The sequence below is a fragment of the Melospiza melodia genome, chromosome 2 (genome assembly GCF_035770615.1).
Source record: "Melospiza melodia melodia isolate bMelMel2 chromosome 2, bMelMel2.pri, whole genome shotgun sequence".
Lineage (NCBI taxonomy): Eukaryota > Metazoa > Chordata > Aves > Passeriformes > Passerellidae > Melospiza > Melospiza melodia.
In genome coordinates, this window is record NC_086195.1 from 61,862,153 (window position 1) to 61,876,982 (window position 14,830).

Sequence of the window (14,830 nt, forward strand, 5' to 3'; positions counted from 1 at the left end):
GTTATGGTGTTTTATACACAACTTTTCATCTATAAACACCAGTTTTGTAAAACTCTATCTCCATCTTACAAATAGAGAAATGAAGGCTCAGGTAAGAAAATATACTTCTTTCCCCCAGAGGTTATCCACTAGACCAGGTGACAAAATCAAGAGTAGATTTCAGGTCTCAAGGTTAGTGGCATCCATTAAGCTGCTTGTTTAACAGTTGGAAGAGCAATTGCTTCATACTTGGAGCATCTAAACCTCAAATTTGCTAATTAACGGGTTGTACTTTCTGGAGGCCAATATTAGAATGGTTTACTGTACATCTTTCTCCTATGAAGAGGGAAGTAAAGATTCTGACATTTACCTGCAGCTAAAATAAGTGGACAGTTGGCTTTTTTTGGTCAGGGTTTTACAATATGCTAATATGATTGTATATGACAAGTGGATCAAGCTCTGTGTTGTAAAATATTGTTTCTAATAATAATCCTGATATTTTTAAAATATGGTGTTTCACATGTTTCACACAATATGGTTTCTAATAATATATTTCATATTTCTCCTTTTGCCTTACTTTTGATCTTCAGTCATTTTGAGGAACAACAGTTTTTTGCTGAAGTCTCTGACTCAGATGAGGAAGGCCATTATCCTCTAAGTTAGGGAGATGACAATTTAGCATGCACAGGAAAAGACCTGAAGAGAACAGATAAAATCCTACATTCATTATATGTCTAGTCTTGATAAGTACAAAAATCTGATACATTCATGTGTTATGTAAGCCAATAATGTATAAAAATAAATTTAAGATGCATCCTGCTGAATTTATCTGTTAATTCATGTACTTTGTCTCACAGGAAAAAAAATAAGCTAGAACAGATCATTCACAATTGCACATTTTTCAGGCTGCTGATGTTGGTACTTTAATTAGAATAGTGGAATGTCAGCATGAATTCTTTTGTTTTACAGAAAGCAAGAAGAATTGAGGTTAATTAAAGGTTAATTAGAGTTTAATTGGTAGTTCTTTCTTTCCCTCTTTACTTCTGGTGATAACAGGAATGTTAGAATCCTTGACTTTGATGACAACAGATTGGGCAGGCCTGGTGTTGATTGCTACTGCCAACATGAAAGTGGTGCTGCAGTTCTGCAGCTCCAGTTCCTAATCAATGAGGTAAGGACATATTTACTCAGATTCTTCTGTATAAATTTAGTTTAATAAGTCAATTCATGTTATTGTAATTGAGTGATATAACTTCTCCCATTGACAAACTGTGCCAGCAAATAAGTGGTGTACATCCAGAGAACATTCAACATACAGCCTTTTAGAAGAATATTTATGGAACTGCACTCAGAGAAAAGTATTGCCAGAGAAAAGCACCGAACAAAAGGCAGTCGATACATGAATGTGTGTAAAATGATGTAAAATCCATTAAGTTACTAAATATGCTGCACAGTTCTGGTTCAAATAGAAATTAATAAATGAGCTAAATCTTTCTATCAAAATATATTGATGTTTATTGGCTGAAAACTCAATAGTTGGAGATATGCTATTACGTGAAGTAATGAAAAGCAATTGCAGGGATCATCAATTAAACCATCATGCTTAGTCTTTGTAAATGGTTTGTCAAAATCAAATTTAGACAACATGAAGAAACAGTGCCAGATTATAGCTTGGTCTTTGCAGAAGGTTCTGAAGATGGGAATAGGCAAGAAGACTTTCTGGTGAATACAAATCAGAGGGAGTTTTTTTGAGGACCTTAGAAGTTGGCCAAGTCTTAGTTCAGTTTTGATTAATTTTATCCCATGACATAAGGAAGCACTTTTGACAGGTGCAAGTCCTCTTTGTAAATGGGGAGATCTTAGAACTTCTCAGGGGAAGAGTTTTAGTTTTATGGATTTTTTAAAACTGAAAAATATTTAATTTTTTCTTACACTTATTTGGAGAAAGTAACTGAACCACAGATACTGAGGAAGTGAAACAGTCTAGTGTAAGTCTTAAGAGTAATGCAGGGATGAGGACAGGAAGGACAAAGTTTGAATTAATATTCTTGCTTTTCATTGGGTCACCAGCAAACCCCCTAATACATAGAATTAATTTGATTTCAGTGGTGGACAGTCTTTCTCACTCTTTGGGAGATGAGAATTAAAGCATGGATTACACTGTATTAGAGAAGTCTCACCTCCATATATTTTATTTCCATAGGTCAATGTTGAAAAGAACATTTACTAGGATAAGAGAAGTTTATTAGCCAGTCATAGATTGTAGGAATTAATCTTTCCAGTTACATGTTTGCCCTACCTCAATATAAAGCATTGCCTTTTTTTGGGGCAATCTGTTCCCCTCTGTGATGGTAACACACAAAGGTAGATCTGTGTCTGGCCTGATCTGAGGTGTAAATGTGACAAACCAGTGCAGAGCAGTAGGGAGCTTCTCCAGTAGGTAAGTTTCACATGTGATCAATATTCTGTGGTGAGGAGAAAGGCAGTTAAAAGCAGATAGAATAAGTTCACTCCACGTTTCTCAGTCAGATAGAGGCCTGGGCTTTGCAAGATGACCATTTTTGGGACACCACAAGCAGAACCAGTCTTCATAGTATTTCTGATCTGTGATGAAGACTCTGTCCTTCTATCTGCATCTCTTAGTTCTTCCTGTGTCCTGTCCTCTTGCTACCTGTCCCTACTTTCTTATCTGCATCCTCTTTTCATAGTTCTAGTTTTGAATTTTCATCTTACCTTGATATGACTCCTAAGCTGTGCTTGGCACTGTCATATGTGTGCCCATGCATGCACTAATCCCTTTATTCTTCAGTTACATTTTTCACACTCACCTTTTTAAGTAAGTGTTGTCTCTTTTCCATTTTGTTAGTCTTTCTGCGTATGTGGAAACAGTTGAGAGTTGGCTTGTGTAAGCTTGGTTACACAATTTGAGTTTTAAATTGATGGCGTTTTAGTTTAACTTTGGCTGATCTTGTACTAATTTAAAATGTTTACATTTACCAGATCGATTTAATTGTGTATTATTTGTGGTAGAGTATTTTTGTTGTAGAAGAAAGCAATGATTTTTCATAAACTGTCAGTTTGACAGGTAGCTCTTTAGCAGTGAGGATCATGTAAGAATAATACAAAGGCTGCAGAAAAATAATGTGTTGATGTATTTTGTGTCTTCTCTAGGGTGCTTTGGTCAGTGCATGTGCAGATGATGCACTTCATTTGTGGAACCTCCGACAGAAACGACCAGCTATTCTACATTCTCTGAAATTTAATAGAGAAAGGTAAGGCTATGTGGCACAAAATAGAGATCTCGTTACAAAAACAGCACTTCCTGGATTTCTTATAATGCATTTTGCCTTTCTACAGGTGGATATAGTTTTGCCTTGAATATTTTTCTTTCAGGTTTGTACCTATGGAACAAAAAGTTCACTTTCTGCAGCTTTCTCAGAACTAGAAAAACTTGGTCTTCTTTATGCCAAAATATTCTTCATTTTACTTCTATTTGTATGAACTGCTGTGAACAGTAATTCATTTTTTCTTCAGACTGGACACAAGCATTCACTTTTGGCTGAACTGTTGTTCAGTAATAGACAAAGAGTACTTCAACTGGCTATATGAGGGTAATAATTATTCTCTTTACCTTGATATAATTTTATGTTTTTAAAATACTGGAAGTTTAGTAGGAATAGATTGTGAATTTGGAAAACTCTGGTAAGTGTAAAGGGAGTCAGAGTGTTTGTCTTAATTTTATTTTATCAGTACCTAATTGTAGGAAACCCTACTAAAAATAGATTAAATGAGTGGTTGTAATTTTCAAACTCAAACAGGAGCTGAGCACTTAAATCTGTATTTAGTCACTCAAGTAAAACCTGATAAGATGTTAGGGAACTTCAGTGCTGCACATCTATTGAGAGTGAGAAAAAGTTCCAAGTTTTTCTTAAGGAATTAGGGCAGTAGTCAGGAGACCAAGATGCAGTACATAAATGCAGCAGTTGTTTTTAACTGGAAATTTAACTCATATTTGCATTCTCTTACCATGTGCATTCAGTGTTTATTAAGGTGCAGCAACTTTTTTTGATATTTATATATTTGCTTGTGCAGTGGGAAAAGATCCCAGTACTTCACCAGAGCACCAGACTCATCAAATCTTTAGCTGCAGCTAGTCTGAAAATTATTATGGAAATACATTTTTCTTTGTTGTTTATTATCCAGATACAAATCATATTTGCACAAAAATGTCACTGAGGTGCATGATTTGTAGTAGGAAGTACTGTGTAATAATTTAGGAAATATATAGCCTGATTCCAATGAGTTTATAACCTATAGCAGACGTGTATCAAGGGGTTTGGGACTGCGTGAGAGAAGATGAAAATGAAAAATTAGGTGTGCATTTCTAGCTGCTTCTGGACAGTAAGTTATCATTTTACTCATGGTGAAATGTTTGAATCTTGGTATTCTCATCAGGTAGGTGCATTATTCACAATTTGTCATTGATAAATCTAAATATCAGAGAAGTTTTTCCAGTATATCTTGGTGTAGCTCTCCCAGCCAGCAATCTGACACACAACCTAACCAATCATTGCTTATAAGAATGCAGCCTCTGTTCATCTCTGTCTTCTCTTTAGAGATATTAACCTGTTATCTTGGTCAATATTTTATCAGCATTTCTTGCTAAGAGGAACTCACACACACATTTGTGCTTTGCTAAGAGCAAAACATTTGTCATCACACTTGCTTAATTTTCTTTTTTGTGTGACACCCTAAAACATTGAGCAAAATATTTGCAAGCAAGTTCTTTAGAATACTGCAAAATTTGCTTAAAACCAAATTTTCTCTTTGGGGCCTTTTTTATTAATTGAGGTGCAAGTAGGATCTGAGAATGTAAGTTATTTGTAACAAATGCATAGCTAACTATACTGCCATCAAAATCTAGTAAGTTGTGTACAAAAAAATACTATTAGTTCTTTTATGTATATTTTTTGTAACTGGTTCAATTGCTGCCATTTAAATAATTTTTATTAGGACATCAGAGTCTGTGAGGCAAATATCTTTCAATATAATATTTTTGAAGAAGTAAGTCCAGTCTTAAATTTAAAAAGAGTTTTTCATAAATATGAAGAAATAACATTGTAGGCAGTTCATTCCATCTCAGGGTTCTCTAGCACTGTTCTAAGTTTCTGGTTGGTTTTTTTTTTAATTATTATTCAGGCACTTGGCTTCAGAATGAAATCTCTTGATTTTTATTATATTTTCTTTTTACATCCATATAAATTTATTTTAAATCATTTAACTTTCAATTTTCTAAGCTCAATTACACATTTAGCATGGAAAATTCAACATAATCCTCTGGGCAAGTAGCAAAAAAGTAAGGCTAAAGCTCTAATTAACCCTCTCAGTTTGGAACATTTATATGCCTAATAGAGCTAAGTCTAAAAGAGAACTTCCATTTTTTTCTGAATATATTTTTGGCATTAGAGAACAGAAGCTCTAAATTATGGAATGGTCAGAGAAATAGTGAATGAAATAATGGTTGCTGTAGCTATGTGAAATCTATGACTAAATGGATGTAAGGGGAACTTGAGAAGCTGATAAAGTCATACGATCAGAATTTATTTTCTTCAAGAAATTCAAAGGTCTGGCTTTCAAAAAGTAATGTTTTCCTCACTGGAGGAACAGTTAAAAATACTTTATTTTTATCCTCCCCTCTCCTCTTTGCGGGGCAGGGGTGGTTAAGAGAAAGCAAGATTCATATTGAATGGAGATTCTTTTGTCTTAAGTTTGTGAACCAGTGAACAAGATGGTTTTTAAATGTTTCTTAAAATGCTTGTTGACAGAAAATAGGTTGAAAATATGGATGCATGTCTTCAAAAAATAGTAAGGTATTGAAAGGTGCCAAAAAGGGAAGTGTTTAGAAAGTCAAAGGCTAGTTCTTAGAAGATTATTTATAATATAACTTAATTTTAGATTTAGGTAGCTTTCACATGGCCAACCACTTAATTGTTCAGGTGCATTTCATCTTTGAAAATGGAACATGTGAATCCTTCTAATTTTTCCATTTGCATGTCTCGCTTCAGGATTTAAAAAAAAATTAGGTTTATTCATCAAGTATATTTGTCTCCTTGTTACACTGTTTAGTTTAATTGGGTTTTTTTTAACAAATGGCAGATTTACTTCATGAGGTGAAACCATATAATGCTATTAAAATTCTAATATTTTTTCTGTTTGTGATGATGAAGGTGATTTTATTATTCCAAATACTTGTTTTATTTGACATTGACTAATTAACTTCATGTAGAATCAGTTTATTCTGAGGTTTTATGGTGTTTGGTGCATGAACCATAGAGCTGGTAGTTTCTGTTAGACAGATGAATGTTACTTAAATTTTTGGCTATTACTCACAATGCATCAGTCATTGTGTAGTTGAATTGTTTAATTTGCAATTTGCTTCTGCTTCTTGACATTTAAGATTTCAGGATAATGGACTAAAAGCTGCTCTTTAGCAGTGTTAGTGTATAGGTTTCTGCAATTACTTGAGTCAAATTTCCCCAAGTACATACGTACATATACCCCCTCTCTCCCTCCCACAAAAGTAAAAATGTTCTTTTCTTTGGATGTTGGTAAAAACGTCATTGTAGAGAGCAAAGAACACTTAAAAGCAGTAGTCTTTGACTTAATAGGTAAGATTCAGTATTAAGACACTGAATGGTTTATGAATAATAATTCACTAACAAAGTGCACCTTTATAGCCGTTAAATCAGTTTGCAGCTTCTCCAGATTTAGGTTTTTCTTCTTCTGACCTACTGTAAAACTGATGATGATGCAGCACTAGCAATAATAATTCATAATTCAATGTCTCTTTGGAGTAAGTGTAGAAGGAGCACTAAAGAGACTTAATGGCAAACGGATATTTTCTGTTTTATGGTGTAATGCTCTGGACTTTTTTGGACTTAAGAAAATGATACATTTTTGCCAAAAAGTATATATTTATTTTCTATGAAGTAATCATCTTAGATTTCTATTGCTATATTTGGAATGTAATACAATGCATTAAGAACTTTCAAGAAAATACAACTGTAAGCAATGTGTCTCAGTGCTTGGCTCCATACCAAGAGCTGTAATGATAAGACAGTTACTCAAAGACATGTTTGACAGTAGCATATGGTTGGTAATACATGATTTATGGTTTCTTTTACAAATAGGGTAGACAGGTAAAACATTTTAAACTCTGTAAACATTCTATAAGAATTGCCTCGGTGTTTTTGAAGGTCAAAATTGTGGACACCTTCCATATGTTAGGTTCTTTTTCCTTTCTTGATGTCATAGGAGATGCCAGATTGATCTTCAGTAGGCATTTTAGGCAAAGTAAATAACTCAGCTGATGCCTCAGGTTTTAGCTTTTATATTTTTCAGATTCTATTCTTCTTTAGTGTGTAAATCTAGGCTTCATCTTAGGGGATAGTAAGCTCTCTCCACAGAACAGGTAGACAAAACAATTCCTTGTCTAGCTGGGGACCCAAGGACAGGTGATCCAGATCTCAGGCCCAAGAGCATAAACAATGGTGGACCAAAGAGAGAAAACAAGGATGGGACTTCAAGGGCTAAAGCTGTAATTGGACAATTAGCTCCAATATGCAAATGGCCCAAAACTTATAAAAGTGTGAGACCCTGGGACCTGTCGTCCATTTTGTAGGCATTTTGGTTGTGCTGCCCAAGGTGCATCCATTGAGGCCTCTTAATAAATACCTACTTTATTCTTTAGCTCTTTCTAGTCTCTGTTCTAGGTCAGCCTTCACAAGGCATCAGTTTTTGGCATCAGCCTACTGGAACTAGACACTGTCTCTATCTGCTGCAAAGAACATTAGGATTAAGCAAAACCACTGGAAACTATTATAGGTCTTCATTATTTTTAATATAATCAGAGCAGACTTCAGCAGGTACAGGTTTAAATATACAACAGCTAATAGATTCCCATTTAATATAAGTGCAGCTGGGGTAGGAAAACCAGCAAGGATTGCAGGGTGAAATCCAGGTCCTATAAGCTAGCAGGTGCTTGTTTCACTTAGGAGCACAGTTCATCTCCTCTGAGCTGGTTCAGGTGTGTTGGCTGACACGGGGGACGGCCCTGCTCTCTTTCTTCTTTAGCCATTGCTGACTGTGTGTGACAAAAGAGCCAACAGTGCTGCAGCAGCTTAGCCAGTGATTTGGAGCAGCCCACATGAGCACAGTGTGTCACGGATTGTTGCATCTTTAAATCCATCTGCTTTCACTCCATACCAAGGCCCTTCGGAGGGGAGTCACCAGGTGACACAATCTCTACAACTGGCTTTATAGAGACTCTTAGCACGTTCTTCAGTGTTAAGGTATGCTGGCACAGAGCAAGAGGAGCCTCTTAAGTGGGCGACTTTTAGAGCAGTTCTGTTAACTGTAACTCACTATTAATTAGAAATTGAACATCTCAACTCCCACATTTGAGATCTTGCAGTATTTGAACAAGATGATTGAGAGTATTACTCCAAATGCTTGGAACAGATAAAAACAAACAAAACCCAAAACAACAACCAAAAAAAGAGTGTTTTTAAATAAGGTAACTTCTTGAGTCTATATTCTTTCCTGACTGACAGTAGGAATCTTATTTGCCTTACTGTATCTTTGCAGGATTTTGTGTCCTGTGTTAAGAGCGTTTAAAATACTTTCTCCTTTTCAGATAAACCTCATCAAAATGACAGCAAGAGGCTATTGAGTGAACGCTGGTGACTGGCTGTGCAGTCACAGCAGTACCTGTGTCTGTTCATTTCTATTAGGGAACTTGTGGGCTAGTTAAAGTAGATTCTCTGTCTCACTGCCTGTTCAAGGAACTGGATTCCTGTGATAGCTTGCCTGCTCATAAATGAACCTCCTGGTTAAAAGTGTATAGCTGCGAACTCTATTTATGCAATTTCAAATGACTCAGAGGCTGTCATCAAGCAAGGTTCTGTACAGTTTCACGGTCATGCTATACAATACAGATTCTGATTACATGGTGTGGTCTAGCATTCAACTATTGCAAAGAACCATAGAACCCAAATATAAAGCAATATTTCACCATAAAGACATGCCAGTTTCTGGAAAGGATGTAAATTTTCTCAGATTGATGATGGAAAAAAATGAGGAAACCAAAAGAAGCCATGCGATTGGCATTCGCTTCCACATCTTGATGAAGATTTTACAAAACATTCTTCTGGGGGTTTTTGTTTGGGTTCTTTTTGTTGTTATGGTTGGTTTTGGCAGTGGTTGGTTGGTTGGTTGGTTGGTTGGTTGGTTGGTTGGTTGGTTGGTTGGTTGGTTGGTTGGTTGGTTTTATATGTGTAGTGTGGTCTTGCATCAGCATTTGTCACTTTTGAAAGAGTAGTGCTCAAGGGTTTAAAACCCAATGTGTTCATGCAATTCTTGAGCTTGAAGAGATTCCTGAAAGACAAAAGGCTGGAAAGATTCTTCAGTGAGACTGACCCTAATCTTGTTAATTGTAATTATTTACCACATGCCTCTGTTCCTCTGTTAAAAAAAAACAACCAAGCAACCAAACAAAAAGCCAAAACAAACAAAACCCCAAACAAACAAACAAAGCCCCCAAAAAAGAGAAATAACCCAACAATAACAACAAAAAACAATAAATCAAACAAAAAAAACCCCATTCGTTTTTCACATCTTATATCATGTTATAGAAAATTTCATAGTGCACTTGACCTGTAGAATCAATGAGAGCCATAAGCTTATCTTGGAAAATGTCATGCAGCCCAGCTGAAATGAAGACTGTCTTGGTTATAAAAAAAAATCAAGTAAAAACATTTTGGGGTTTTTTGTCTTCAACACAGGTTAGCTGAACAGTCAGCAAAGAGCAAAAATGCAAAAATTAGATTTGCTTATTGATGCCAAGAATCAAGAGGTTTGAGTTCATAGATTTTTGAGACTGTGCAATCTACTGAAATAGAATGAAAATTCAATTGATCCTTAAAATTTTCTTTTTGATAGTTTTGTGAGCCTTCTAATGGAATGAAGCTGAAGGGACCTCCTCAGTCTGGATCCCTCAGTTGCACTCCAGAGAACTCAAATACCTTCCTTTCTTAAATGAGCAAGCTGATGATGTTTTACATTAAGGTTTGCTGATCCTTTATGATCCCAGGAAGAAAGGCACTTAAGGCCCTAGAAGTTAGCTTTTCAAAATGTTTTTTTTTTTTAAACTAGCACTACAAAGAATGGCAGAAGATCACAGGGAATCTTGCATCCCTGTAGATGCTGAGAGCCCTGAGCTGGGCATCATCACACAGGCCTTCAGTGAGCAGGTAACCCATTCATAGAAAGTGACACCCCATTTTTGTCATCCAAGTTATTGCAGGATTTTCTTGTAAGGAGACAGCCGTGTGCATTATTCCTACTATCAAACAGAAAGGACATAAACAGTAAAACTTCCTTCTGCACTGTTGGTGCAACCACCATTTGGGAGGTGCCTGCAGGCTTCCCAGGGACAGCAGGCTGGCTGTGTCTGTGCAGCTTGGAGGGGTGCGTGCAGCCCCACACAGCCTGGAGACCGTGCTGCTCATGTGGCCCCTGGTGCCTGCCTGGGGTCACCTCTGTGTGGATCCCCAGCTCGTCCACATGCAGCAGTCCCCAGCCAGGGCCTTGTACTGTTATGTAACTACTCAAGCTGAAATCCACTGTTTGCTCTGCAGGAAAATTGTTCCATGTCAGGTTTGGTTTTTGGGGTTTATTTTCACTACAAAAATCAAGATTCTATGTTTTCCTTTGTAATTTTTTTTGTCTTCATTATCTTTTCTTTTCTTTGGGCCTTTTTCCTTGTATCAATTCTCTTTGAGCTGATGATTCATCAAGGAAGCACATTCTAGATAGGGTCCCATCTGTGCTGTGGCCATTGACAATACCATTTTCATTTGTAATCTCTGCAGGAATATGTTTACTGATGCATTCAAAAATGGCATCTTCCTTTCATGTGGCTTCATCTTACCAGTGTTTGTGGTCTTGCTGTGATTGACTAATGCACCCATTACACTTCTTCCCTGATGTATGTCTAGCTGGCAGGGAATGTGCTGCTTTTCAGTGCAAGTCCTTAATAGTAGAAGCAAAGCAAGACAGGCAAAATTGAAATTATCCTTTTCCATCAATTCTGTATCATGAGCTCTAACCCTAAAGTGGAAGTTCTTTGAAGTTTGAGGCTGTGCCCTTTGCATTTTAAATTTAATTCAATTTCTTGTACTTTACTCATGCAGATGGTCCTTCCTCTGTAATATTGTGTCACTCAGAGGTTTCATTAGTATTAGTACCAAGATCACTTGTGAAATTACAACAGCTGTAAAACTAATTCTTAGGAATCTCTCAGATATCCAATCAAAAAAATTCCTTTTGCAGTAAAACCAAGTGTAAATTAGACATTAAAAATAGAATTTTATAGTGATTTTTTTTACAAGTGCTATATTGAAATTTTTCCTTTTAAAGGACAAACATTTTGAAGGACTCCACACCTTGGTTAGTCTGTATTTTTAAGTATAGGTGAGAAAGTAGTAATAACTTTACAGTCAGAACATCAGAAATAACATCATGGCTTAATTTCATCAGATTTAGTTTTTTGTGCTTATCATCTTGGGTGGGATTTGTAATGCAGCTGAGTCTTGGTGCCACTGCACAAAAAGTGCTGCAAGAGCTTAAGATGGCTGTTCTAAAATCAGTTTGGTTTCTTTATGCTTAAATTACACAAGGGTAAATGAATGATCTACTCTAAATGAAGATCACTGAAGTCCTGGTCATATTTTTCATTCTAGAATATTAGAAAGATCTCTGTTTATATCCAGATCCAAACTTGAATTCAAGAATCTCTATTCTTTCTAAATGGTGGCTTTTAAAATCTTTCCCCAAAGTAACTTTTAGTCCATCAGGATTCTGCCAATATTATTATCATCAGTTTCATTTCAATTTAAAAAGTTCTTAAATGCATTATGCCACAGTATCTGCTTTTGTATGTGTTTGTTAAACAAATTTTCTGAGGGCAAAATGCCTAATATGCTACATCTGAATAACTCTTAGAGCTAGCAGCTGTCTTAGATAGCAGAAGGGCAAAAAAACCCTGAAAGATGACTTAAACCAATCACTTAACACGTGCACACATGAAACCATCATGGCCCATAGAGCTGCTGGAGAAAAATGTGTAGCTGGCACAATTATCTGAAGACTTAACAGCACAGGGCCCTCTGACCTGACAAACCCCACTTTTCCAATCTACATCTTTCTTTGGGTCTCTCTGGCTGTAGTTTCTTCTCATAGTTCTCTTAGAAAAAAACAATCTCTTCAAAATTAATTTTAAAAAAATGAATTTTAAAAAACATTCTTGTGAAGTTTTACTTTTCCTCCAATAAGGAAGAAAAACATGTCCTGGTTTATTTAAATTTTGTCACCTGCCTACATGTGATTGTTTGCCTGGGTTTCTTCCTTCTGGAAAAGGTTCCTTAGCAGGAGACATAATGTTGCTATATTCTGTCAAACCTCACATCATATACTGAGCAGTGTGCTAGTTGTTTCTAATGCTTTGTAAAAATTAAACATTTTTGTCAGTGGATTTACGCTTTTTTGAGAAAACACAGGGTAACGTGTTCTGTTGTTTTCACATAGCAGCTATGTTGCCAAATTGCTCTGAGGCCAGGTTTGGATAGCAAAATTTAAAATACATGCTCACAGCTATGCATTGAACAGCTGTTTCATGGTTTCAGTCATAACAAATGAGAGGCCCAATACTGTAATACAAAAATGCATCATATTAGACAACATTAAAAAAAAAGTATTTTAAAATATATGCAAGTTCAAGCAGCATAAACAGTCTACGCTGTCAATCAGAATTTTCTTGTTACAGTTATAATGTAGATCTGGGAATTACATGGTTTTCTCTTTTGAAGTTTTCAAATTAGAGTTTTGAGACATCTTTCAGAGTTCTGTTCAGCTCTGTCCTTTGACCTTTGTTAGATTAGATTTCCAGTCATTTCTTAGAGCAGTGAAGAGCAGTCACCCATTCAGTTGCAGTAAGTAATTTGGTTCTTGGAAATCGCACCACCTCTTTCCTGCCCAGACACATGTCAGCTTCGAGCAAGAACCCAATGCAATGATTTAGGATACTTTTCCTTCTGTCACAATAAACTCTGGGCATTATTCCAGTAAATCAGAAATAGAGCTAGTAATGTCAGTGTTGAGATTATATCATTAAACAGTACATGAGCAGGAAGAGAAGAGAGACTGCAGATTGCAGAAAAACAAGGACCATTAATCACAGAGTCCCTGTCTACTGAAGCGCAACAAATGAGAACAGCTGGTCTCCAATAAGTCTACATGATTTTAATTGATGGAAGCTGTTAAGAAAAAAAGCATGCATACAAAGAAAAAGCATACACATGTAAAATTATTTTTTCTTTGAAGTCAATTTCAGTATCTCAGTCTTATCCTGATTTTAGCGTTCATTCAAAATAACTTGATTGATATTGATATAAAATTGAGTTTAAACTTATTTTAGTAAGAATGGATGATAAACACAGATTTCTGTATGCTGCAGCTAGCATAGGGGGAAATACTAACGTATCTTTGGTTTACTTTTCTAACAGCTCTGTGAAGTCAAGCTGTTAAACAAAAGACAAGTTTCAACCTTTCATCTTTAAGCTAGGTCCCAGTTTACTTTTTTGTAACTATGAGATTAGAAACCAAAAACTGCATTTTTGATTTATGTATTCAATGTTGGATGAAGGGATGAGAGAAACTCTACCCTTAGGTGTTTGGGTTTTTTTAATGCAGATGCTACAAAATCAATGAAATAAATACATCAAAAACTTTCTCTTTTGAGAACATCATCCTCCTGTTCCAGCCTTTGTTATTTGGCTTTCTTTCATTGCTAAGTAACTTACTGTGGCTCTTACTGTGCTCTGTATTGCCCATCACTGTCACTGTGTTTGGTATTACCGCCTCATTTTTACTTAACCTTCAAAGGAATTTATGAAGGACAAGTGAAGTATTACAAATATGAAATAGTGATTTCACAAGCCAGTAGACAAGAGAAAAATCATGTACGTTGTCTTTCCCCTGAAGATGAGAGCAAGAGTCTGTTTTTCAACCCTATTTCATTAATTTGCTCACCTCACTGATTTTGTGGAACTTTTATTCTCATTTTTGTTGTGTAACGACCTTGAGTCAGCATCAGAAACAAATTCAAAGTCAGTGAAAAGTGTGCTGGTTTCTTCCAGCCTCTTTTTCTATTTAAGGAAATGTGTTTCCATGTAATTTCCTTATCTCTTTCTTTTGGGACCAAGTGTTCATATTATACCTATTCAATCCATGGCATTGCTGTTGTGTAATACTAAAGATCTAGGCAGGGAGAAAGTGTCACTGTCAGTGATCCTGCTCCTACAGGTAAGACCTCCAATGAATTTGCAGTCAACACAATAAAAGGGAGTTGACAAAAGAGCATGTCTCTTTGCTGTGCATCTGCCCAAGAGGAAGGAAAGTAATTTTCTGTCATTCTGAAAATGAAACAAATTATCTGTAGCACAGGCTACCAAAGCTGTACATCCCATTGCACACCAGGATTTCAGGAGTGACTTCTAAGTTGTTCTTGAACTCCAATAATGCCCATAACTTGCTGCATTGCTTGGAGTTTTTGAGGGTGGGAATTTCAGTGCCTGTATCTCATAGGAAGTTTTAGTGCAGCTGTCTTTCTGTATGTGTTATGGCATGTTGGACAGACCAGGGTGACCTTTTGTGGAGTTGTAAATAAAGGAAAGAAAGAAAAGAAATAAAACTGGGAAAAACCAAAGGTCCTGTGGCATGCTGTAGACTTTGA

The 14,830-nt window shown here is 36.1% G+C and overlaps 1 protein-coding gene across 9 annotated transcripts in view; it reads left to right on the forward strand.

Annotated features, from left to right (window-relative positions):
• Positions 1-14,830, forward strand: part of STXBP5L (syntaxin binding protein 5L) — a 180,376-nt gene that overhangs the window by 66,255 nt on the left and 99,291 nt on the right. For all 9 annotated transcript variants that reach the window (XM_063148406.1, XM_063148408.1, XM_063148414.1 and 6 more), the window contains exons 3-4: positions 1,069-1,150; positions 3,151-3,251. In XM_063148406.1, coding sequence (XP_063004476.1) covers positions 1,069-1,150; positions 3,151-3,251 — 183 coding nt within the window. The remainder of the gene's footprint in view (positions 1-1,068; positions 1,151-3,150; positions 3,252-14,830) is intronic.